Here is a 26,460-nt window from a genome sequence, read left to right as displayed (position 1 = left end):
CGATAGGTTAACCTTAACCTTATCGAATTGGATTTTTGATATCCACCCGATGTTATCGGGTATCGGATATCCGATAACACTTAACCTTATCGGTATGGCCAATATCCTGCGGATATTTATCCATTGCCAGCCCTAATTTTCTTCTTCCACCACTGTAACAAACTAAATCATCATGCTTCTATTACAACCAAAACAACTAAAGTTCATAGAAACATATACCCTGGCTTATTCTCCAACTCCGACCTGTTCTGAGATTTCTTCAAAGTTCCTCAAACCCTAAAATGAAATCACTTACTTAATTCGTTATAGTTTTTGTTCGATGATTATTTTATTTTTTAACCTAAAAATTGTTTTTTTGTTTACTCTTTCCAAATGAAACAGCAGACGAGTTTATGAACAAGAAGAAGACTGCTACAATTAAGGTATATTTTCACAAACCCTAACTTTATGTATCTTCTATATTGTTTTGCATGTTCAATTTCTCCATTTAAATATTGGGGATTTTTTTACTCGATTTTAAATTAGGAAATTAGTTTTGAATACTCAGTCAATTATGAAATTATGGTATTATACTCCCTCCGTTCTTTTTTAATAGACCAGTTTTGTTTTTAGCGAAATTTAAGAAAATTAAGAGAACCAATCATTGAAAGTGGCCCTCATGACACTTGTCAATAAAAGAAGTGGTCCCCATGATACTTGTTAGCAAAAACAAGTAAAGTGAAGTGGTCCACATGACACTTGTCATCAAAAGAAGTTAAGGGAAAAGTGGTCCTAAAAAATTAAAATAACATTTGACTTTCCCAATTAGTAAACTGACATATTTTTTTGAAACTTTTATTTATATAAACTAGCCTATTAAAAAAGAACGGAGGGAGCAGTTGTTTATGAGTGATATAAACACCATTGGTGTAGATGATGTCTTTTGTTAGTGAAGTGGTATTTGGTTTGTAAGTGAAGATGCTCTTTGTTTGTGTGGAAAATAGTGATAGTATTCTCTGTGTTAGTGTGGTCTGCTAGTGAAAATATTTGCATGGAACTAACTCTGGACTTAGTAACAACATTTGCAAGTCGATGGGGGAACAAATTCAGTAAGTCACAATTAATCATCAATTTTGATTTTAGATTGATGTTTTAAGTTCCTCAAATTGATGATTGATTTCGGTGTACACTTCACAAATTTGATGCTTGGTTTTGGATTTTCAACCCTGTACTTCAGAACATGTATGAGACAGACCAATTGTGCATCCCCTCATATGAGGGGAATGAAAAAGCTTGCTAGAGTGTTTTCTTACAAAACTGCCTTATGATTCCTTTTCCAGTGTTATGAAACCAGTACAAACTTTTGGGGTTTCTGACAACCGAAACCTAAGTGTATTAGTGATGGACTGATAGTTAGAATCATTTAGAAACATGATAAAATACTGCTTAATTAGTAAACTTGTTTGGATTATGAAGTAATTTGGTCATTTCTACAGATTTAGCTGTTTCTTTGTTCCTGTGAGTCGAGCTGTAGGCCCATAGTTTTTTTATTCTTCTACTGTGTGATTAATTTAGCAGGAACAACAAGAACTAACAGCAAAAGTCATGGGAACTATTTCTGTAAGTTTATCCGTTATGTTGGGTCGGTTTTAGGAAACGGCTTGATTTCCTAAATCGGTTTCTGACACCCCCTCAAGTTTGTTTAGGAATCTTATTACTAGCTATATTAGGAATCTTATTTCTTCTCTATTAAGATTTCTATTTGTAGACCAATTCTAATAATTATCTGAACCTTAAATAGGAGTCATAACCCTTTGATTCTAGCATCGTGTGAATTCTTAGAGGTGTGGGTGAAACTTTAAAGTTGCGTACTCTGATATTGATTAGGAGGTTGATTTTGCTGTTCGGGAAGTAGGCACATCGCCGAACTACAGTAATTCTTTGTGATCTTTTTTAATTTCCTCATAGTTTATTGTTGGAAGTAGCTAATCTTAAGCACACCATTATCTACCGTTTTAGTTATAAAACGATATCGTTAGATTCCCAATTCTGTTCTTGGTTTTGGTTTCCGATATCTAATTCTTCAAACATCTTTTGCAGGAAAAGTCTTATCATAGAACAGTACCAGCTGCAAAAGCCAATTGTAAGCTTTTATTCATCATCTTGTTTTGGTTTTATTTAAGGTTGTAAAAAATTAATTTATCTTTTTTAGTAGTATTTTGATTCATTCATGATACTACTAAAAAATTAATTTATCTTTTATTCATCATCTTGTTTTGGTTTTATTTAAGGTTGTAAAAAATTAATTAATCGTTGCAGAAACGTAGACAGAAAAAGACGAGTCTGCTAGCTACCATGAGTACAGATCAGGCCCAAGTTCATCCAGTAAGCTCTTGTTGTACAGAAAAAGCCAATTGAGCTATAGTCACATTCAGTTTCTGTTTTAGATCACTCTGTAATCTTCTTTTTTTTTATCAACTTGATGTTGTAAGAATCTCAATTTCATGTTTGACTTTGGTGTTTGAATCCTTACAACACCTTGTGCAGGAGGAATCTCCCATAAATTTTAATCAGCCCACACGGGAGGGTCAGGTGACCGAGAAGCCAAGGTATGTATATTGTTCTCATTTATTAAGAATTACCTCATTTCCCTTCGCTTGTTCATATTTATCAGTTGCCCGATCTAATTCATCCGCATCCTGTTTTTTTGTTGTTTTTAACAGTGGGGACCTTCTAGATTTTATTAGGGTTCCTAAATTGAGGTAATTATTTGCACACATGTGATAAGCCTTTCTGAAACTACGTAGATTTTTTTTCTTGCATGTAGTATACATTGTGTGTCTTGTCTTCATGGATTTTGCGAATATGACACTGATCTTCATGTGATACTGAATTTTAGTTCCTTGTCTGAAATCTTATTTATTATTAATCTGTGACAGTGAGTACGGAACTGTAGAGTACATATTTATTCCGACACGTTCCTATTGGTTGGAGATCATTCGCGAGGATTGGGGAGCCACTGACGAGGAAATTATAGCTTGTATCAAAGCTGCCCCTCAGCTATCACGATTCAAAATTGAAGTGTGTGGTTCCTATATCGGACACGGGGTTATTGTACGTGCTAATAGTTGCAGAAATCCAATAGTTGTTAAATGTACGGTTGTTGCTGATCGTGTTTCTCCGTTCTATCACGAGTTACTAGGAGTGTCTCTGGGTATGAAGCTCGCTATGAAATACAAAATTGTCTATTTTGATTTGAATTGCGTTTCTGAGGTTGTTGCAGAGTATGTTATGCGGACTTGGGATATGAAGAATGAATGTGGTTGCCCACCAAGAGATAAAAAGGACTATTGTGTCAAATGTTCAGAAAGTATGTTGGATGATATTGGTGAAAGGCAGAACGCAGATAAAATTTCCGCTGTAGTTGATGAAATTTTTTATGATGCTTTAGAGGAAGGTTTTCTATACTTTTATCTATATCCTATTAAATTATCAAGAGCTAAAGCTGTTTGTTATTTAGCGAACTCAGGAGTAGACCGGGAGTTGAGAATTCCTGAAATTGAAGAGGATGCAGAACTAGCAGAGATTCTTTATAAAGAAGTTTTCGGTCATGGATCTGAGGAGGAGGTGGGATTACAGAAACAACAGCTGATTTTGCGGAAACAAGAACGGAAATTGCAGAAACAAAAGAATTTGGCTGCAGAGCGTGCTTGCCAAGAGAGCCTTTGGGGACAGTAAAACCTAATTGATTTGTCAGCTGCATTCTTGGAAGATGTCAACGACTCATTTTGAGATAGTTTAACCAATGTAAGGTCCAACTACTGATGGTATTTCAAAAGTGATTGTAATTGTAATGGTAAAAAGGGGTCTTTTCAGGCTTGTGAAGGAAACAATTTTCAAATTTAAATTAAACAATCAAATAAATAATTCAAAGCTTTAGAGAAAAATACCAAGACTAGGATTCCACCATTGACCAAATAAATAGTAAACTCTAAATAATATTCATGCAATTCTATCTTTAAAAATAATTCTAATATTTGCCTCAAATATATTTTTGAAGTAATAATTGTAATTAAAGAGTATAAAACATCAAAAGTTTTTAAAACCCAGCATGCTTCATCAAATTAATTCACAACTATTCAATAAAAACTATTATTTCAATTCCAATTCCATGCAAATAATCCAATAATAATATTGCAAATAAATAGTAAAATTAGAATTATACCAATTAATGTGGAACAATGGCTTCCTCAGTCGCCTTGGCTAATGGGTTTAGCTCCTCATCCCGAAAACACACTCACAAGATGTATTCATGGCTAAATAAGTGTTTTTATTGATGAAAATAATTGATAATTGAAGTTTGTAACGCTGTAATAGTGTTACAGCGTCACTGTTACAAAAGGGTAAGTGATGAAAATAATCGATACAACACAAGTGTTGTATAATAACGACACAGCGAGTTCGCTGTTTGCATTGTTGAAGAACGACACTTCGGTACTGCTGTAATGCGGAACACGGATACTGTTGTTTAAGACTGTTGAAGAACGACTGACTCTGCGAGTCTGTTCTTCGTGTTCTTGAAGCTCTTCAATGGCAGCAGCAACAGCACTGTCTTGTCTGTAATCGCTTCTCCTCGGCTCTCCTGGACTCTAAACTCTCTCCTAAAGGTTTCTAAAACTTTCTTTGATGTAAACCAACACTTATATATCCCAACAGATCCATAAATCTCGACTAAATATGCGATTATTCTTTTTCTTCTTCTCATGCAGTTGAAACGATAATCGCTTCTGTTGAGCTTTTTCACGTGCTGTTGGCTATAAAATAGCTACCAAACTCCTCCATAATATTGAATAGGACCATGTACATGTTAATCCAGCGTCAAAGTCCTCCAGAAATCTCTCAAAAATATTCTAAACACCCAACAGAGAACATGTACTCTGTTTTCCCTTTCTTTGCTTCTCACGGGTATTCCAGCCCAATTTTGCGGGTCCAATTGATTGTACTGGGCTTGTAATGTCTTCTTGAGTCCGTAGGTACCAAATATGCCCATTGAATCTCCTCCTAAGTCGCTCAAATCTCTGCTCAAAAACTGCTGTCTTTTTTTTCCCGCCAATTTCTGTTTTGAATTTTGAAGATGACCTCCCCCTATCCAGTTCCGGTCTCCTTTTAGCAGATGCCTGGAAATGGGTCACCCCTTAGTAATTAGGTTACCCCTTATCCAAAGTGAGAGTCCGTATAATAATTTTCTCCCACGAGCGCAAAAACCACTTTTTAGCCAATTTCGCCGCAAAAGCTTATTTCTCCAAAAATACCTACAGGGACATAAAAAGCCATAATAAATATAAAATCGAGCACTAATAATATATACAATTGAGATTATATAAGACACAAAAATGTGCCTATCAAATACCCCCAAACTTATTATTTGCTAGTCCTCGAGCAAATCAAATAGAAAATAAAATCCTAACTCACTTTCTCAGGCATCATCGATTGCATTTAGCGTATGCAATAAGCCTTTAAACCCCTAGGTGACCCTAGTGGCCGAGTTATAGTCTCGGGAGGGCTTACCAGAGATATACCCACAAAACCTGTACTCCAGACCTTAGCTATCTACACAGAACCTTGGAAGGCACTAAAAAATCTCCTTGGTTGGCATACTTATTGACTACAGGAAGAAGTACCCTGATGCGAAATTCCAATTGATGTACACGAGTTTGCACTCAAGCATACTAAAATTCATATAAAGTGACAGAGCTCTACTCAGATAATTGCACTATGGACATCATATTCGGAGTCAAAACTAATCACATGGATAGATCAATAATATGGATATAGAAAAACATATATGGTTTTGATGTTTACTAAGTGAACGGCGTTTCCCATATCTGTCTGAAGGCCTCCGCCAAAATGAACCTATCCTAATGTATTGAGATACTAGTCTGACTAATATCAACACACGGGCATATACAAGGGTACCAATGGTCGATAACCTAACTCTAGGTCAACACAACTGGCATATACAAGGGTACCAGTGGTCGACTTTATTGAATTTATTCCTTTTGGTCAAATGGTCTGGTCTCAATTTCTTTCTTTTTCTTTTTCTTTTTCTTTTTTTTTTCAACTTTTTTTTTCAACTTTTTTTTTTCAATTTTTTTTTTTTGGTATCTCAATCACTCTAATTCACCCTAGCATTGGTAACAACTTGAATCGTGAGCCCCACCTAATCACTTAGAGTAACATAGTTTAAAAACAAAATAAAATAAAAATAGAAGTGAAAAGGACTCAACGAGATATGGTGAAACTATCATGTTATTTCTAACACCTGAGCTCTGTGCTTTTATGAATAGACTCTTTAGATGTTTCCATCTAATCAGATTGGTTCCTCAACTCCTACAACCAAAATGCTTCCATCCACTTAGGTTGGTTAGTGCTATCCTTAATATGCATAAATTTCTAAGCTCTGGAGTTTATTTATTGCAACTAAAAGCTAACAAAAAAGTTTCTTCCCCACCCCCAAACTTAAATCTAACATCGTCCTCAATGTTTCACATGAAAGAACAGTACCAAAAATATAAGTAACATGAGGAAATAATAAAGAGAGGGTTCGGAAAGATAGTACCTGAGTGAAGTGAAACCAAAAACTGAATACAAATTTTATACAACATACAAATCGCCTCGATGGTCAATCAAGGGTAAACAGGGACCTCCTCAACATCACCTGTAGGAAAAGGCTCTAAAAAGGGCTTCAATCGCTGACCGTTAACCTTAGAAGAACTACTACCATCCGGTGTCTCGATCTCAACAGCTCCATGAGGAAAAACAGTACGGACCACAAAAGGACCGGTCCACCGAGAGCGCAGTTTCCCGGGGAATAGATGCAAACGAGTGTCATACAGAAGAACTTTTTGACCTGGAGAAAATGACTTTCGTAATATGTTTCTATCATGCACAAGTTTCATTTTGTTCTTATACTCCTTCGCACTATCGTAAGCATCTATACGAATCTCGTCCAACTCATTGAGCTGGAGTCTCCTATGGGCTCCTGCCTTGTCAAGTGAAAAATTTAGCTGCTTAACAGCCCAATAAGCTTTGTGTTCTAACTCAACACGTAAGTGACATGCCTTTCTATAAACAAGCCGATAAGGCGACATTCCAATGGGGGTCTTAAACGCAGTACGATAAGCCCATAAGGCATCAGTAAGCCTAGACGACCAGTCTTTCCGATTAGGATTAACTGTTTTCTCTAATATACGTTTTACCTCCCTATTGGAAACCTCTACCTGACCACTAGTCTGTGGATGATACGGGGTAGCTATCTTATGTGTAATACCATATTTCTTCATCAGAAGCTTAAAAGTCTCATTACAAAAGTGCGACCCTCCATTACTAATTATAGCTCGCGGTGTACCAAAACGTGTAAGTATATTATTTTTCAAGAACTCAATCACAACCCTATGGTCACTGGTTTTACACGCAACCGCCTCAATCCACTTATAGACATAGTCTACGGCGACAAGGATGTATAGGTTACCAAAAGAATTAGGAAACGGACCCATAAAGTCAATACCCCACACATCAAAGACCTCAACAATTAAAATAGGGTTCAAGGGAATCATGTTCCTACGGGAAATGGTTCCTAATTTCTGGCATCGTTCACAAGTAACGCAGTAACTGTGGGAGTCTTTAAACAACGAAGGCCAATAGAATCCACATTGCAATATCTTAGCAGCAGTTTTCTTAGCACTAAAGTGACCCCCACAAGCATGATCATGACAAAAGGAAATAATACTGGACTGGTCACTCTCAGGTATACATCTCCTAATAATCTGGTCTGGACAATACTTAAACAAATAAGGATCATCCCAAAAGAAGTGCTTAACCTCAGCTAAAAATCTAGAATGATCTTGTTTACCCAAATGTTGGGGCATTCGACCAGTAACAAGATAGTTCACTATATTCGCATACCAAGATAATTGGGTAACAAAGAACAATTGTTCATCAGGAAATCTATCCCTTATAGGAAGGGAATCATCTGGGGAACTAATAACTATCCTAGACAAGTGATTTGCGACAACATTTTCGGCACCCTTTTTGTCTCTAATGTCTGGAGAAAACTCTTGCAACAACAGAATCCACCTAATCAATCTAGGTTTAGTATCCTTCTTAGACAAAAGATATTTTAAAGCAGCATGATCAGTATATATGATGATCTTAGAACCTAAGAGATAGGGTCTAAACTTGTCTAAGGAAAACACAATGGCTAATACTTCCTTCTCGGTAGTGGTATAGTTCAACTGGGCATCATTCAGAGTTTTGCTAGCATAGTAAATCACATGAAGTAACTTATTTTTTCGCTGACCTAACACAACACCAATAGCATAATCTGAAGCATCACACATGATCTCAAAGGGTAGGTTCCAGTTGGGTGCCTGGACTATGGGGGCGGTAGTGAGTAATGACTTAAGCTTCTCAAAAGCCTCTAAACAAGCATCATCAAAAACAAACTTAACATCTTTTGCAAGCAAATTGCAAAGAGGTCTAGACATCAAGCTAAAATCCTTAATGAAACGACGATAAAAACCAGCATGCCCTAAGAATGACCTAATATCTCTTACGGTTTTTGGGACCGGTAAAGTTTTAATAAGGTCAACTTTGGCTCTATCCACCTCTATACCCTTTGAAGATACAATATGCCCTAGAACAATTCCTGAACGAACCATAAAGTGACATTTCTCCCAATTAAGCACTAAATTCTTTTCCTTACACCTAGTCAAAACTAATGACAAATGATGCAAGCACTCATCGAAAGACGAACCAAACACTGAAAAATCATCCATAAAGACCTCTAAGAACCGTTCTACCATGTCAGAAAATATGCTCATCATGCAACGCTGAAAAGTCGCAGGGGCATTACATAGCCCGAAAGGCATGCGTCTATACGCAAAGGTACCAAAGGGACAGGTAAAAGTGGTTTTCTCCTGGTCTTCTGGGGCAATAACGATCTGATTATATCCAGAGTAGCCATCTAAAAAGCAGTAGTGACTATGTCCATAATCTCTCTAGCATCTGGTCGATGAAGGGAAGGGGAAAGTGGTCCTTCCTAGTGACCTTGTTCAATTTCCTATAGTCAATACAAACACGCCAACCCGTGGTCACTCGGGTCGGGATTAACTCATTGTTATCATTCTGGACTACAGTAATACCAGATTTCTTGGGAACAACCTGAACGGGGCTGACCCACTTACTGTCTGAAATAGGGTAGATAATGCATCTAATAGCTTAAGAACCTCAGTTCGAACTACTTCTTTCATATTGGGGTTTAGTCGACGTTGCATCTCCCTAGAAGGTTTGGTGTCTTCCTCTAAATAGATCTGATGCATACAAACAGTAGGACTTATACCCTTAATGTCTGCTATGGTCCACCCTAAAGCTTCCTTGTTGTTTTGAAGGACGGTTACTAGCCTACTTTCCTGATCTCTATCCAAGTCGGAAGAAACAATCACAGGTAAAGTCTCAGACGGGCCTAAAAACACATACTTCAGGGTATCTGGCAATGGTTTTAGGTCCAACTTAGGAGGCTCTTCTAAAGAAGGAACTAGGGTAGACTTAGAAACTGGTAGTGGTTCGAACTTAGGTTTCCATCCATTACTAGTATCTAACAAAGGGGTTGAATCTAACAAAGCATTCACCTCATTAATACATTATCATCATCAAAATCAATCCCAAAGTGAGCTAGGCATTTTCTAATGGATCTTCTAACAAAGTGTTTGGTAATGACTCCTCGACTAATGTTCCTATCATGTTCACCTCTTCTATATTCGAGTCATCTAGTTCAGAGGGTAGCTTACTAATATTAAAAATGTTCAGCTCAATAGTCATATTACCAAAAGACAAATTCATAATACCATTTCGACAGTTAATGATCGCATTGGATGTAGCTAAAAACGGGCGACCTAAAATCACTGGTATTTGGTTCTCTGGGTCAGGGACAGGTTGGGTATCTAGGATAACAAAATCCACTGGATAAATAAACTTGTCAACCTCTATGAGAACATCCTCGATCACACCACGAGGAATTTTAACGGACCTATCAGCTAACTGAAGTGTCATCTGGGTAGGTTTCATCTCACCAAGTCCTAGCTTAAGGTACACATGATATGGAAGTAAATTCACACTGGCTCCTAAGTCAAGCAAAGCTTTCTCAACACGGTACTTACCTATTGTACAAGCAATGGTAGGGGACCCTGGGTCTTTATACTTAGGAGTAGTGGTATTCTGAATAATAGAACTCACATGACTAGCTATGAAGGCTTTCTTCTGGACATTGAGCTTACGCTTTCGCGTACACAAGTCCTTAAGGAACTTGGCATAAGAGGGAATCTGCCTAATTGCATCTAATAATGGAAGGTTGATATTAACCTGCTTAAAAACCTCCAATATATCATTAAAGTTGGACTCCCTCTTAGTCGGAACTAGCAGCTGTGGGAATGGGGCTCTGGGAATAAAGCCGGGCTCAACAGGACCCTCATTGGTCTCTTTGGAGACTATATCAGTCTCCTCATTTTCTGGCTCAGCAGGGTGAACTACAGCATGTTCACTATCAGGCATGGAAACCTTATTGTCAACCTTCTTTCCACTCCTCAGGGTTGTGACAGCATTCACATGATTGTACGATTTCTCTCCTCTAGGGTTAGGATCAGTATGACTAGGGAACCTTCCTTCTTCTCTCTCATTGATAAACTTATCTATTTGGCCGACTTGAAGCTCTAATTTAGCAAAAGACTGGGCACTATTCTTAAAATTCTGTTTGGTTTCCTCTTGAAAATTACCCTGGCTTTTTACTAACATTCCTGGCTTTGTGATAATCTCCTGGCTCTTCCTTAGTATACTAAGGTTTCCTCTAAGTAGCTATTCTCCTTAAGATGGGTTCTGGGTCTGACCTGAAGAGTTCTTAGTATAACCAAAACCTGGGGGAGGCTGAGAATTACTAGACTGGCCTTGATTCTGGCCCTTAGACCAAGAGAAATTAGGATGGTTTCTCCAACCAGGGTTGTAGGTTCTGAGTAGGGGTCAAACTTCTGACGGTTTCAAACCTAGATTGTTATAGACAGCATGGGCTTGTTCTTCACTAACCTGACCTTCCCAAAATGATTATCGGGCTCTATTCCACAACTAGAGACTTGAGAGGCTCTATTAGGTTCAACAAGGGACCTATTTTTAGACTGCCCATTTCAAAGCTTCTAACCTTCTGGACAAAGCAGCAAACTTAGCATCTGACGCAAAACTCGTATCTACCATATTGGTGCTACTTCTATTGACCAAGAGTCTTTTAGGGGGTTCAACACAAGATTCCCACTGTTGGGATTTTTCAGCGATAGCTCCTAAGAAGGTAAAAGCATCATCAGCATTTTTACTAGTGAACTCACCAGCGCACATAGACTCAACCATGGCTTTGGTCGAATAGTCTAAACCATCATAAATAATCTGTACAAGTTTCATATTATCAAATCCATGGTGAGGACACTGAGATAGGAGATCATTGAATCGCTCTAAAAACCTATAAAGAGACTCTCCCTCTTGTTGCACACTAGCACTAATTTTCTGCCTAACAGCTGCAGTTTTATGCTTAGGGTAGAATTTCATATAGAAGCAGCGATAAGTTCCTGCCATGTTCTATGGATTCAGATGGTAGGTTGTTCAGCCAGGTCTTGGCTTTATCTCTCAAGGAAAAGGGAAACATCTTAAGTTTCAAGACTTCATCAGTAAGGTTTTTATTCTAATTGTCCCACAGATTTCCTCAAAGTCCCTAATATGGAAATAAGGGTTCTCATCATTTTCCTAAGAATATAGGGATCATCTGAAGAATACTAGGTTTTATCTCAAAATTAGCCGTAGTGGCTGGCAATTTAATGCATGAAGCTCGGTTGGTCCTAGTTGGGAACATGTAATCTTTCAAAGTTGCCATCGCTGGCACAACAGAAGTACTAGGGGTATTTCTCACAGAGAAATTCTCAAAACTGAAGTTTCCAAAAACAGGGCTCTCAAGAGTCTTCGAGCTCCCTGCTTAAATCAGAAGAACTACTAGGTTTTTCGCTAATCAATCGACCTAGAGTATCTCTTTTCCAAGCCCTATTAACAAAATCGGGCATACACTAAAAAGAATTCAAAAAGAAATAAAAATCCTAACAGGAAGGTTCTAGCAATCACACAGCAGGCTGACTCGACTTTACCACAGCAAACCTAAAGATTTCTAGCAAACAACAAGCATGATGGCTCCACTTAGATTGTTTCTAGACCAGCTTCTAATCCTTCGAAAGGGAATTCGTTACAATTTAAGCAAACCCCTCTGGAATCAATCCGAGTTAAAGCAAGTTGAATCGACGAGGGAAGCTCAGTGGAGCTTTGATACCCAAAACCTCACCGATCCAATGCGGCGCAGTCACGCATTCAACTCGCAGAAACCGTCAAGAACTTCGAGGTGTGCTTAAAAGAGTAACCAATATTTTTCGAATGATTGTCCTGTTAAGCTCGATACCCTATAGGTCTCTTTCTAGTCCAAATTTTAGGCTTAGGTTCGCTTTAGGTTTCGTTTTCCTAAGGCGGGCAAGAAGGGAGCGGTGATGAAATCCGAACCCTTATCTTGTTTAGGCCAGCCTTGCCCTTTACTAGGAAATAAAACAGTCGGTTCGTCCTCACATTATCACCTTAAGGATACAGTAACCCGCTTGCAGGAGATTCGCGGTGTTTCGATTGGACTTACCTCCCGTACCAGACGGGCAAGAACCGTTGAAGTCGACTCGGGCCACGACTCCTATGTCGTGCGAACCCGAGGGGCCGAGACGATATCGTAATCGTCGTCCTTCCCTGCACAGTTTATTTAAGGGTACCCTTCCGTAGGGTTTAAAAATAAAATAAAAATAAAGTCCCAAATTAAGTCCAAGTCCAAAAATAAAGTGCAAAAACAAAAATGAAAGCCTAAAAAAAAAAAAAAAAAAATCTCTCTTTTTTTTTCTCTTTTACAAAATAAAGAAAATCTTCTTCTTTCGCTCCTTTAGCTTTGCTTTTCGCTCCCAAACTTTAAGTAAATCACCACAAGCTTTGGCAAAATTGTCTTTCGCTCCAATCTTCAAAAATCTGCAAGGAAACAAAAAAAAACCCAAAAACGTAAAGAAGAAAAAAAATAAATAAAAAAAATCTAAAAAAAAATGCTACCTAAACACAAATCCGCGTCGGCGGCGCCAAAAATTTGATGGTTTCAAAAGTGATTGTAGTTGTAGTGGTAAAAAGGGTCTTTTCAGACTTGTGAAGAAACAATTTTCAAATTTAAATTAAACAGCAAATAAATAATTCAAAGTTTAGAGAAAAATACCAAGACTAGGATTCCACCATTGACCAAATAAATAGTAAACTCTAAATAATATTCATGCAATTCTATCTTTAAAAATAATTCTAATATTTGCCTCAAATATATTTTGAAGTAATATTGTAATCAAAGAGTATAAAACATCAAAAGTTTTAAAACCCAGCATGCTTCATCAAATTAATTCACAACTATTCAATAAAACTATATTTCAATTCCAATTCCATGCAAATAATCAATAATAATATTGCAAATAAATAGTAAAATTAGAATTATACCAATTAATGTGGAACAATGGCTTCCTCCGTCGCCTTGGCTAATGGGTTTAGCTTCATCCCGAAAACACACTCACAAGATGTATTCATGGCTAAATAAGTGTTTTTATTGATGAAAATAATTGATAATTGAAGTTTGTAACGCTGTAATAGTGTTACAGCGTCACTGTTACAAAAGGGTAAGTGCTGAAAATAATCGATACAACACAAGTGTATAAAAACGACACAGCGAGTTCGCTGTTTGCACTGTTGAAGAACGACACTTCGGTACTGCTGTAATGAAGAACACGGATACTGTGTTTAAGACTGTTGAAGAACGACTGACTCTGCGAGTCTGTTCTTCGTGTTCTTGAAGCTCTTCAATGGCAGCAGCAGCAGCACTGTCTTCTCTGTAATCGCTTCTCCTCGGCTCTCCTGGACTCTAAACTCTCTCCTAAAGGTTTCTAAAACTTTTCTTTGATGTAAACCAACATTATATATCCCAACAGATCCATAAATCTCGACTAAATATGCGATTATTCTTTTTCTTTTCTCATGCAGTTGAAACGATAATCGCTTCTGTTGAGCTTTTTCACGTTGTTGGCTATAAAATAGCTACCAAACTCTTCCATAATATTGGATAGGACCATGTACATGTTAATCCAGCGTCAAAGTCCTCCAGAAATCTCTCAAAAATATTCTAAAAACCCAACAGAGAACACGTACTCTGTTTTCCCTTTCTTTGCTTCTCACGGGTATTCCAGCCCAATTTTTCGGGTCCAATTGATTGTACTGGGCTTGTAATGTCTTCTTGAGTCTGTAGGTACCAAATATGCCCATTGAATCTCTTCCTAAGTCGCTCAAATCTTTGCTCAAAAACTGCTGTCTTTTTTTTCCCGCCAATTTCTGTTTTGAATTTTGAAGATGACCTCCCCCTATCCAGTTCCGGTCTCCCTTTAGCAGATGCCTGGAAATGGGTCACCCCTTAGTAATTAGGTTATCCCTTATCCAAAGTGAGAGTCCGTATAGTAATTTTCTCCCACGAGCGTAAAAACCACTTTTTAGCCAATTTCGCCGCAAAAGCTTATTTCTCCAAAAATACCTACAGGGACATAAAAAACCATAATAAATATAAAATCGAGCACTAATAATATATACAATTGAGATTATATAAGACACAAAAATGTGCCTATCAACTACATTAATAGAAAGGATAACTTATAAACTTGCTACTAAGTTATAGAATGTGCTGGAGACTGTATTTATTTCACTCTGTCATTGCTTAGGAGTCTCTAATTTTGTGCAACTCTTTCTGAAGGTTATTCTGTTTTGGCAGTGCTGCAAGCTGAACTAAAATTAAATTCCGAAACCACTGTTGGTTAGAAATTCTGAGCATCTTTATGGCCACTGATCCAATTTAATTTACCTTTTCACCTGCACTGAAATTTGAATTATGCAGTTTTGCTTCTAGACGGTGAGAAACTTGGTTTTTTTCATAGGTAGCATTGGTGTTGCCAACCGAATAACACCGCGTTGCAGATGATTATGTCAAACTTTTCAGGTTTGTGGGGATCACGGTGTCAGATGATTATGTCAATCACCGCATGAAAATCGCTCCCTGCACAAGCTCAAATGTCAGCAAACCATGATTTGTTAATGAGTTGAAATGTTGTCAGCTGGGAATGGTGTGCCGTTCTCCCTTGGTAACGGAAGTATATCTCCTCTGTATGTCCCGGCCTTCCAGTCGAGCATTTCTCCAAGCTATTTAGGGAACTCATGTGGGTGACATTTTAAATTCTGAATGCATCATCTAAAAAGTATATTTGAATGCTTAAATAGAATATATATTCTCGGCAATGAGTAACCTCAGTGTGAGGCTAATATGTACTGTTTGTTTGTACCACGATATTATCCACCTAGTATGTGCCTCATTGGGCCAAGTGCAATATATGAATGCCCAAGCGCAAGAACCCAGGGACAGTGGACAGACAGCCTGTATGGTCAGCAGCACCGCATCATCGGGAACGGTCCATTTAGCGGGTCGCCACGTAAGCAAAGAGTGTACAGTCAACAATTCCCAGTGCTTCAACGGAGTGCGAATTTGTGCACACTCCTTAATAATTGTGCAAGTAACTTTTTAATCTCAACCATTGATTTAATTTATGGAGTTATATAATAAGGATCAAGATTCTAAACATAAAAGATAATAGGGTCATCGGTGATATAATTTCAGAAGTATATGTTAAAATATACACTCTTTAGAGAAGTGTGAAAAAATTTGTACTCCTCAAAATCACATAGTCATCACCAGCATTGCGTCAGGATGATATCATTATCGACTATTCCCGTGTACCGCGGCTGGACCAACGGACGTCCAGCCCACACCAGTGGCATGTCCAGCGGCCAGCCCAAACTCCGTCTGGCTGCAGTTGTTTTTTTTATCATGTGTCGTGCGGCTTGATCGTTTTCTGAACATTCTAGGATATTTCAGCACCATCAATTCTCTGATGTGCATTTTTCTACCCCTAGCCGAGCCGTCAGCTGAGCTAAGCCAAGCCGTTGGGGTTTTTCCTCCTCGGTATTGCTTGGCTGCAGATGTTTCTAACCCTTCTGTTCATGGCTTCACTTAAATGTAGCTCACATTTTTATTAAGCATTGCCCAAAAAATTTAAGTTAAAATGAAAAGTTAAAAATTAAAGTGAAAAACCAAACAAGTTTTAGTTTCTTTTCTAACAATTAGACCTAAGATCTAAATCTTTTTGCTCAAAATCACATAAACTCTAGTAACTTTTTTTTTATCATACTTAAAATTAATTATAATTGCTCTTTTAGTATTCTCACAAGTTGAGCAATTATATACTAGAACATCGTTGGCACGATGAGGAGGATCAATCGAGAAAAATCAAAACGAAACACCAGTGATTGCATAACAATAATTTTATCATTTGTATCAATGTCGGAATGTATGATAATCTTAAAAAAAATTCATCGTTATTTTCGGAATATATGATAATCGTAAAAGAATTTCATCGTTATTTTCAGCGAAAGATGCTTTAGTGCAGACTTAATGGCCTCTTACCACAACCGGCGTCCCCACATAAAATAGATGACACACAAGCTTGGCTCTTTGTACGTCTGGTGCGCACGCATTGAAGGGTTAGACTTTGTAGTCACATACTCAAATATGTACAGTCTACTGTAGAGCTAGAGACATGTGTTTTAGTCTAGGAGTCTGGGACACGTGGGCAGGGATAGTCTAAGCATAAGTTTGCAATATTGAAAGTAATACTCCCTCTGTTTTTGGAGAAGTGATATTTTCACTTTTTCATTTTAATTAGAGCTGGCAAACAAGCCCAAAATCCGCGGGTTCACCCGGTCCGGCCCGTAAAAACCCTAACCCGGCTCGGCTGGTTTCTAAACAAGCCGGGTTAGGGTTGGTAAATTGCAGGCCCGTGCACAAACGGGTTAACCCGGCCCGTCCCGCCAAAACCGCGGGTTCAGCCCGTCAACCCGCCCTGGGTAACTTGTGAAGACACGTGCCGTCGCCTGACTCGCCCCTCCCATGAGTCATATACGTGTCTGTCTTATAGAGTCTATACGTGTTCTAACTTCTCTAATCTCTAGTCTCTACGCGTGGTATAAGAAAAAGAAAAACCTAGATGATTCCCTTTCGTTCGTTTCTCTAATTCTCAGAGTCTGATCTGAAGAACTGTGAATCTCTAATTCTCAGAGTCTGAAGAACTCTGTCACTTCTCAATGTTCTCATCTTCTTCTTCTTAGCAACCTAAATCAATCGTGATTCGTGAGTCCGTGACTCTTGAGATTAAACATAAATCAACCGGATTCAGTTCATGTTAGCCTACAAGCGGAATTTGTTCTTTTGATTTGTGGATAACAAAAGAATCTCAATCATCAAAACTCAAAAGGTATTATTACTTTAATTTGCAGTCTATTTTCTTTTTGGATTGTTAATATAAAAACTTTTCTGATTTTGTGGTCTTATTAATCTAACTATTTGCAGTCAGTCTACCTTTGTGGTCTTATTAATCTGATTTTGAGTTTTTGACTATATTTATATCAGTATATGATTCTAGTTCTCAGTGATTTCGATTTTTGAATGTGTGAGGGTTTGTGTTAGTATAGATTCTATAGAATCATAGATGGATCTTATTGAAATATTGAATACTGATTAAGTACTGTTGTTGAACTTTTTTTTAATGATTTTCTATGAATTGTGTGTGTTGGATTTGATTGATCATTATTTTTTCCCTAATTCTAGAAGGATACTTATTTGAATAGGTTCAATTATACACTACAGAAGTAAAACCCATATGGGAATTTTGATAATTGGGTCCAGGGGGTTTCTAGGATCCCGCAGGGAAATTGGGTTTTGGCTTTATTTGTCTATGTTTGATTAGCTTAAGGAGAAGCTGACAAAGTTTCAGGGAGAATTCACCTGATTGAGAATCTAAGGATATGGGGTAGTGACTACTAGTTAGGTTATGCTTAATGACTTGTATTTTGTACAAATTATCTGTACTTGGCTAAATCATCTCACTTCTTAGTTCACTTTTGAGATAGGTTTCTTTATTCATCTATCGGAGTACTCTTGTTGTTTGATTGTTTAGAACTCTGTTCGGTGATACTTTTGTTGGTTGATTTAAGAGTCTAGTCTTACCAATACTCCAGCAAGAGCTAGTAGGGGAACCCATTCAATAACATCTAATGGGTCTGTTTCACAAATTACATACTCTAATTTATTGGCAGTGTACTTAAGATTATATATATGTGTAGTTGTAAGTTGTGTACCCAAATAAATCACATGGACAAGGTCAATGGTTCGCAAAGGGGATGTTTTTTTTCTTGTTTCTCCTAGTTGGCTCCACAATTTTTTGCATATAGTGGACAAGGTCAATGGTTGACTGACTGGTGAAAATTAAGAAAGTGTTTTGTCAATTAGCATGAATGTCTGCAAACTGCAATGAACATTTATCTGTCAGTGGTTCATGTAGGATAACATCCATGGATGACGGTGGAGCCAATAAATTCAGCTGACAAAGGAAAACACTAGAAGGAAGAGGATTGGCCTTTTGTGATAGGATATGTAAGCAGCTAAGCATGGCATCCAGACTGTAGTAGCATCACGATCATGCGGTGAATGCGATTTACAGTTCTGATAACCTTAACTAGATTGAATTTAGGGATATATGTGCTTATCTAAATGAGGATGCTAAACCAATATCAAGGAATACTGGGAAAGCTGATGTTATCAAAAGACATAAAACACGAAAAGAAGGTATTCGAAACATGTTGAAACTTGCTCCAGGTATGTTGCAGTCCAGAATTTCAAATTTCGGTGACATGTTTTGTTTCTTACTTTTGTATGTATGAGTGATTGATTATCATAATATTTGCTGATGTATTTGACTTATCCTTGCAGGTAGGATGTGTCTAACATCTGACATGTGGACTTCTGTTACGACTACAGGGTATATAAGCTTAAATGTGCACTATCTTGATCAAAATTGGGAGTTAAAGAAGTATCTTCTGAATTTTTGTGAACTTCCACCACCTCATACAGGTTAAGCACTTAATTCATGACATCTTTTATTTTATCATGTGATATTTATATATTGCTTATTTGCTTTAGTCTTGAGATTTTCCACCACCTCATACAAGTGAATTACTTAATTGGGAGTTTTAACTTTTACCCATTCCACTCTTTGATAGGTGAAAATCTTTCTGCCATGCTATTTGCGATGATAGAAGATTGGGGAATTGAAGATAAAGTATCCAACATCACCTTGGATAACGCTGCAAATAACGGAGCTTGTGCTAGAATTATGCAAAGCAGACTTGTTGCGAAGAAGATCTTGTTTAACAAGGGAAAATACTTTCATGTGCGTTGTTGTGCTCACATCTTAGCTCTTATCGTAAAAGATGGACTTGTGAAGATTGATCCAGCTGTGCTTAAGATAAGAAAGTCTGTGAAGTCCCTTAAAAAGTCTCAAGTAAGAAAACAAAAATTCTTGGACATTGTTGATGCTTTAGGAATGTCTGGAACAAGAAGGGGTATTCGTCAAGACGTGAGCACAAGGTGGGTTTCTACTGTTATTTTGTTATACTTATACAGGTAGAGATTGTATTAATGTTTATAGTATACTCACTTGGTGTTGTTTTATACAGGTGGAATTCAACTTATCTCATGTTGGACAGCTGTCTTGTTTATAGAGTTGTTTTTGCTCATTTAAAGGAGGTGGATCCAGACTATGAAGATTGTCCAACCGATGAAGAATGGGAGAAAATTGAAGTTGTCACAAAGTTTCTCAAGACATTTTATGATCTCACGACTTTATTTTCTGGTAGTAAGTATCCTACTTCCAATCTTTATTTTGAAGGAGTTTGTCGAGTTCAGGTGTTACTCAAAAAAGAAAGTACAAATGATATTGATTACATTAGGGAGATGGTAAAAGAGATGCAAGAAAAATTTAACAGTTATTGGACGAACTTGAGTCCTATATTGGCTATTGCACTTGTGTTAGATCCTAGATATAAACTTCATTATCTGAACTTTGCTTACTCCAAGTTGTATCCTGATGTAAGAGTACTAGAAAGAAAAGTTAATGATGTGCGTGATGAAATGAAAAAACTTTATAATGAGTATTGCATCTTTTCAAGAGCTTCTGGAATTGGAACTCAGAATTTGGGTACTCAAACCGATGGGAATTCTGCCCATCAAGGAAGTGAGTGGTACGAGGTAATTTTGAAGCTTATTTATTACGTACATGTGGTCTTGTATTATTTTGTGTTTTATCTGTGTGTGTTTGTGAAGTTATTGTACTTTATGTTCTTATAGAAGATAACTAGTACTTTGCTCTCATTTCTAACTTCTTTCTTGTTTTATGCAGGAATACGCTGCAGCACAGGAAAATGGTGGTGGTGATCTGCAATCTGACTTGTCAGAATTAGATCTATATCTTAGTGAGAAACATCCTTGTCAACGGAATCCATCATTCGACATCCTAATGTATTGGAAAGGCCAGGAGCAACGATTTCCAGTTCTTTCAAGAATGGCTGGGGACATCTTGTCAATTCCTATTTCAACCGTCGCTTCAGAATCTGCATTTAGTATTGGCGGAAGGGTAATTGATCGATTTCGGAGTTCCTTATTACCTGAAAATGCTAGGCGGTGATAACAACTCGTGATTGGGACCTTGGAGTTGGTAAGTGCCTGTATTGCATTTAGTTGAATATCTAAATTTCATATTTAACTTCGATGGTGTTTATCCATGTAGGAAAAGAAGATTTGGATGAGGAAAATGGGCTTATTGGAGAAGATGTATTAGGATTTGAACTTGGTGTATTGGAGGATGAGGCATTGGAGATATAATAGATAACATCAATTTTATCAAAAAAACAAAAGAGTAACTTTAGTAACTTGCTTCGAGAGCTACATGCACCTCTACTACCACCTGGAAGACTTTCTTTGCCAAAATTAACCTTAAACTTTATAGAAAACGACCAATACCGTCTCATATCGGGAAATGTAGGAAAATTTCGTATCGACCGAAACGGCCGATATTCGACCGATACGGCCGATATTATCGGGCGAATATCGTATCCCCGATATCCTTCTTATCGTATCGTTCTGGACCGATATCTGAAATATCTCCGATATATCGGCCGATACGGCCGATATTGACTACATTGGTCTAACCCTTCAATGAGATTTATTTTCTCTCACTTCAAAAAATGAAAGTCTAACCCTTTAGAAAAGTATCTCTTTTCTAAAAACGGAGGGAGTAAAAGAAACGGAATGTAGATAAAGTACCCTCTTCAAAAATGTCCACTAAAAAACAGCTCCCGTTTTTATAAATTTGTTAAACTACCCTTACCGCCTATTTTCACGTTTTGGGCCTATCTAATGAGTCCGCGGTCATTTACCTAGTCAAGAAAAAGGGTAAATGACCATAAGACCCTACACTATATATTAAACAAGCGGGAGAAAATAAATCTCATTTTTACTTTCAGCCTCTTCTTCCTTCTCTTCTGCTTCTGAAAAGACGAAAAATTGACGATTCAATTGAATCGATAGGATAATTGGTATGTTTGATGATTAATCGAATCAATTGAAGGTGACCATGGATATATCTTTTATGACTGCGACTGGAAAGGAAAAAGTGATGTCCATGTAAAAAGATTGGAAACCCTAACTTTTGATTTTGTTAAATCTGTGTTTGCATGATGAAATAGAATGATTTCAAGGCTTTTCTATCAATATAAAGTGAAACCCTAACTTTATTCGCTTGAAACCCTAACCTTTGCATCATTGTTTATCTTTTTCCTTTGTTTTATCTGTGAAGAATCTTCGATCCGTATCATTTTTTTCATTTTTTTCCTTTTCTTTTTGTCTGTGAGTCCGAATCTGGAAAAAAGATGATATCTGTGAAGAATCTGCATTTGGCCTGTATTTTTGTATAAAGTTGAAGAAATAATTTTATAAAATCAAACAAATAATAATCCCCATAAAAAGAAACTAATTGTTTTATTTTGTTAGAAATTTTTTGTCTTTACTACTTTTTGGTCTGTAGTTGTAATACATTTGTATTTCTATATTTTTCAGTGGAAATATTGATAAGTGAAAAACCAAGTTCAGATATATAAGTTGTTATTGCATTGAGAGTAAGATTGAGTTTGCATTCAACCAGTTACAAAGAGATAGGATGAGTCTGAGGATATAGATGATGTTGCTTTATTATGGATTTCAGAACATGGAGTTCCATGGTAAAGAATGATCATGCCTTTTTCTGGTTTTGGGAGAATGTTGTAGTAAACGGCAATGGTTTTATTCAGTTGATTATCAAGGTTAATAATTCAGAATGAAACAAAGAGGTCACACCTAAGAAAACAACATCTAAGTCACCACAAGTGAGAAGAATCCCAAGACTTGGAGGTGATAAGAACCAAAGTGCAGGTGGTTGTAGTGCTAGAAAGTGGTTTGGACAGGGCAGTTCATAGCCTACTAAGCAAGTGTTGTTGGTGATAATGTGAGAGGAGGATCAAGTAGTACACTAGTTGTAGATGATGATTATTTTGATGAAGAATATTGGTTAAAGAAAATGAAAGAAAATGATGAGTTAGTAATTCAAGTTGAGAACAAAGAAGTGGATGAGTGCCATCCCGTAGAAGATCCTGAGGCAGTGGTTGCTTATAATACTCATGAAGATAATGAAGATACAAGTGATGCTGAAAATTGAAGTAAATATGAAGATGCTTATAACCTGCAAACATGATTTAATGTTTTTGTACATGTGTACATTTAATATGTATTAATGCTTAGTTATTGTTGTACTAACACTTTAATTTTATGCAGAGAATGATAATTCATGATAATGTACAAATAAATGACCAAGGTACAAGAAAATTCAGGATGATGATCTCCTCCACTGACCTTCATCGATGCCCGAAAAGTCTATTATTTTCGTTCGTTCGTTCGTTCTATTCCAGGCCTAGGCAGTAGACAGTTGCAGGATAGTTGATGGCAAAGGCCATCAGATGTGAAAGATTTTCTGAAAACCCAAATTTCCGTAAAAGAAAAAGCCTACCTCTACCTGGACCAATGATAAAAAGGTTTTACAAGGATAATGGCTGCATAATACACAAGATGTAGGGGTGAGCAACGGACGGACGGTTGCGGATTAGGGGTCACCCGCAACCAAACCGTCAAAGTTGCGTATTTGGAAATTCAAACCGTGACCGGCCCAATCATCCGCGGATTTGCCCTTTGCGGATCAGCGGATTTTGCGGGCCGGTTGCGGATTAACCGCGGATTTGATCACAAGAATCATCAAAAAAAACTAAGTATAGAAACTAGAAAGTTACAAACTAGAGTGCAGACGTTTTTTTAACACAAAAGAGTTATAATTCAGTAATTCAAAAGCAACAATAGACATAAGATAGTTAACAGCTAACACAAAAGAGTAGTAATTCAAATGCAACAAGTCTGGTGCCAAGCCATATGAATCTCTGATGCCAAAAACTGAAAAAGAGACCTTGGATTCAATCCGTGATAGATATGTCTGGAATTTCCTGCAAGATTTCTGCCGCATCTGTAAAATGAGGAGTTATAGATAATCAGTAAACACTATAAGGCAGATATAAGGCAGCAATAAACAAGAAGAAACAAAAACCAATCAGCATTGGTTAGTAAAGACCATTTAAAAGGGCTGATCACAACTAGACCGCAAACCCAATCGACATTGAGGAACAACAAGCCAGAGTTTCGGAGGCTTTGAAACTTCAACCAGAGATGATGGTGTAGCTGTAGATATGCTCTCGACGGTTGCCGGGTTAACTGTAGCCATGCTCTCATCAGGATCGTCAACAGGAATAGAAGGTCCCTTAGTACTTGAAGCCATCTGCTCTCAGATTCTCCTGTTCATACCCATTGACAGTAGATATTGAAAAATAAGATTGACAGAATCAATGATGCAATGATCTATAAACTAAAAGAGTTAAAATCAACTCAAAGATGGAGTAACTGAGAACCAAAAACTGTAATATATGGAGTTAAAATTACTAGTTTGTTAATTACTAGTAATCTTTATTTATATTTTCGTCAACTCAAATAGGTAGACTTTGTTTTTGCCTTACAACTTTGGAATTCCGTAACATTCAAGTGCTACGCAGCATGAGTAATGCTAGGTGTTTAACTGATGCTACATTTTTAGCGGAGGATTCATTCGTATGCATGCCATTGCTTTACTCAAGTTAAGAAAAACTGGGTATAACCACATACTGCCCATCGACAACAGTAGGCCATATTTTTCCTTCGTCAGGAAGTTTAGTTTATCACATATGTACGGATTATAAGTAGCTATTAATATCCTTTTCAATGTTGGATTGTAAAACCGACCAAACCAAAATAATACTAGATCTTCATAGAATGAGATTTCGATGAAAACTAAAGCTAAATGACACCACCAGCAATTTTTCTCTATAAGACTATTCTTCCATATTTATTAGTAAGGTATACTATTTGATAACATTTTACACAGAAGCTGTACTACTAAGCTACGTACATATATGGCTACAAAGACTTGCAACATGCATAGGAGGAAAAAAATCAGTATTACAAAATGCAAATAAGAAGATATGTTACAGAATGCAGAGATAGCAACATCATACCCAAACAATTGTAGCACTGATAATACAAGCTTCACCACCTACCCAAGAATTTTAAATATTGTTCTCCTGAAGATTCTTCTCTCCAATCCGTGGATCTACCTTGTTTCATAAATAACATACATGAATTAGACAATCCACACCCACAACTGGTTTAATTTTCAGCACTGATAATGGTCTTTACCGACCAAATCACCCAAAATCTCTAAACTGGAAGAAAAAACTAATTTAAGAAAACCCTAAATCAAACATACTCAAAATTATTTTGACATCTAAAAAAATTCCAAACCAATTAAAACGAAATCAACATCACTAGAACATATAATAATCATTGAAAGTCAAAAGAAATGAAAATGAGAGAACTACTTACAGTTACTGATGCTGATGCTGCTCAGAGAAGAAGAATGAATGAGAGAACTAATTTACTGTGATGAGAAGAAGATGAATCGAAGGATATTTACTGTGAATCTGTGATGAGAAGAAGATGAATAAGAGAACTAATTTACTCAGAGAAGAAGAAGAATCGAAGGTCTCTTCCTCTGAGACTATTAGGTCTCTTTTCCTCTCGAAAAAAACTGATGCTATTAGGTTTCACCGAAAGCTAAAGATGTTTATATATCAAACTCCAACTTCCCATATTGTCCTTAATACATTTACTAAATTCCCTATATGTCCTACGGTGCGGGTAATCCGCGGTTATCAAATCCCAACCGCAACCGTAACCGCACCGCGTGCGGATTTGAGAATGCACCCGTATCCGGTCCATAACTCTTGCGGATTGGTTTTCACCCGCAATTTTGCGGACGAATACGGGTCAAATCCGCGGTTCCGGTTTTTATGCTCACCCCTAACTAGATGTAATAAATACTTTTCTTGGTGAGGATATTGCTGGTAGGGCATTACCTCGGTCCGTTTGGCCTTTAAAAGTTGAAAGCGTAGTTGACCGCGCACTAAAGTGGAACACAGAAAATAAATCTTGAAACTAAAGTGCGTGCTTTTTGAGTCAGTTCTGTTGGATAGTATGTGTTCTCTGGGTCAGACAGACATCCTTTTGCTTTACTTTACTTTACTTTACTTTTTTTTTCTTTTTCTTTCTTTTATCTTTAGATTAGACAAGTGTATCCTCCTCCCATCGTAGGGAGTACCTCAAGTTGTCTGGGAATTAGTGGTACCACTTTCTTATTCAAAGGGAAGTGATAATGGAAAAGCGTGAGGTCCAGACTGAAAGAGGGGAGGCATCCAATGCAACACATGAATCACAGATTCAAACTCAAATTCAAATAACTTAGTTTTGAATTTATTAAACTGGAGCTTGGTTAGTTGCAAATCCTCTCTTAGTTTCGACTTTCGAGTCTTTTGACCTGTTGTTTTTTCTATTTCATTGGTTGAAAGTTTGTGCCGAGCGCAGTATTTCTCGGTGGGTCCAAAATAGGATCCAAATTAGTGTACGGTCCACCCAGAAGTAAGTGAACCATAAGTACATCACAAGCAGAAGTATACCAAAAGAAGCCTCCAGCTTTTTTCGTACGGATGAAGATGACATTTAGTTGTAACATCATCTATCGATCCTAGTTTGCAGTTTTTACTTTAACGATCCTGATTTAATTGGGGGCCACGAAAATAGGGAAAAACATAGTTCAATCCAAAAACAAGTCAAAAAATACGTATTAATCCATCCCGAAT

The 26,460-nt window shown here is 37.2% G+C and overlaps 1 protein-coding gene and 1 long non-coding RNA gene across 4 annotated transcripts; one reads left to right on the top strand and one right to left on the bottom strand.

Annotated features, from left to right (window-relative positions):
- The first annotated feature begins 365 nt into the window (after positions 1-365).
- LOC113290196 lies at positions 366-3,871 on the top strand. 3 transcript variants are annotated; one of them, XM_026539766.1, is made up of 6 exons: positions 366-422; positions 2,080-2,122; positions 2,299-2,364; positions 2,527-2,588; positions 2,703-2,741; positions 2,919-3,868. In XM_026539766.1, the coding sequence occupies exons 3-6, from the start codon at positions 2,335-2,337 to the stop codon at positions 3,715-3,717; spliced, it is 930 nt and encodes a 309-aa protein (XP_026395551.1). In that variant the 5' UTR covers positions 366-422; positions 2,080-2,122; positions 2,299-2,334; the 3' UTR covers positions 3,718-3,868. The 3 variants fall into 3 exon arrangements, with proteins under 3 accessions (XP_026395551.1, XP_026395549.1, XP_026395550.1); XM_026539764.1 differs by lacking the exon at positions 366-422 and adding an exon at positions 955-1,088 and having other exon boundaries at positions 2,919-3,871; XM_026539765.1 differs by lacking the exon at positions 366-422 and adding an exon at positions 1,793-1,912.
- Positions 3,872-23,443: 19,572 nt separating this feature from the next.
- Positions 23,444-25,511, bottom strand: LOC113286459. The gene is made up of 4 exons (XR_003329306.1): positions 25,148-25,511; positions 24,781-24,879; positions 23,808-24,027; positions 23,444-23,702 (listed from the first exon to the last, which is right to left on the bottom strand). It is a non-coding gene; the product is annotated as an uncharacterized LOC113286459 (long non-coding RNA).
- Between the last annotated feature and the right edge of the window lie 949 nt (positions 25,512-26,460).

Source organism: Papaver somniferum, chromosome 6 (assembly GCF_003573695.1).
Source record: "Papaver somniferum cultivar HN1 chromosome 6, ASM357369v1, whole genome shotgun sequence".
NCBI lineage: Eukaryota > Viridiplantae > Streptophyta > Magnoliopsida > Ranunculales > Papaveraceae > Papaver > Papaver somniferum.
Note: the sequence above shows the minus strand (reverse complement) of the source record. Positions and strands in the feature narration are given on the sequence as shown.

Bases quoted from the DNA above. Each gene is read 5' to 3' on its own strand.
- LOC113290196 (XM_026539764.1), top strand. The intron at 2,365-2,526 runs GTAAGCTCTTGT...CACCTTGTGCAG, and splicing joins ATCAGGCCCAAGTTCATCCA to GAGGAATCTCCCATAAATTT. The intron at 2,589-2,702 runs GTATGTATATTG...TGTTTTTAACAG, and splicing joins CAGGTGACCGAGAAGCCAAG to TGGGGACCTTCTAGATTTTA.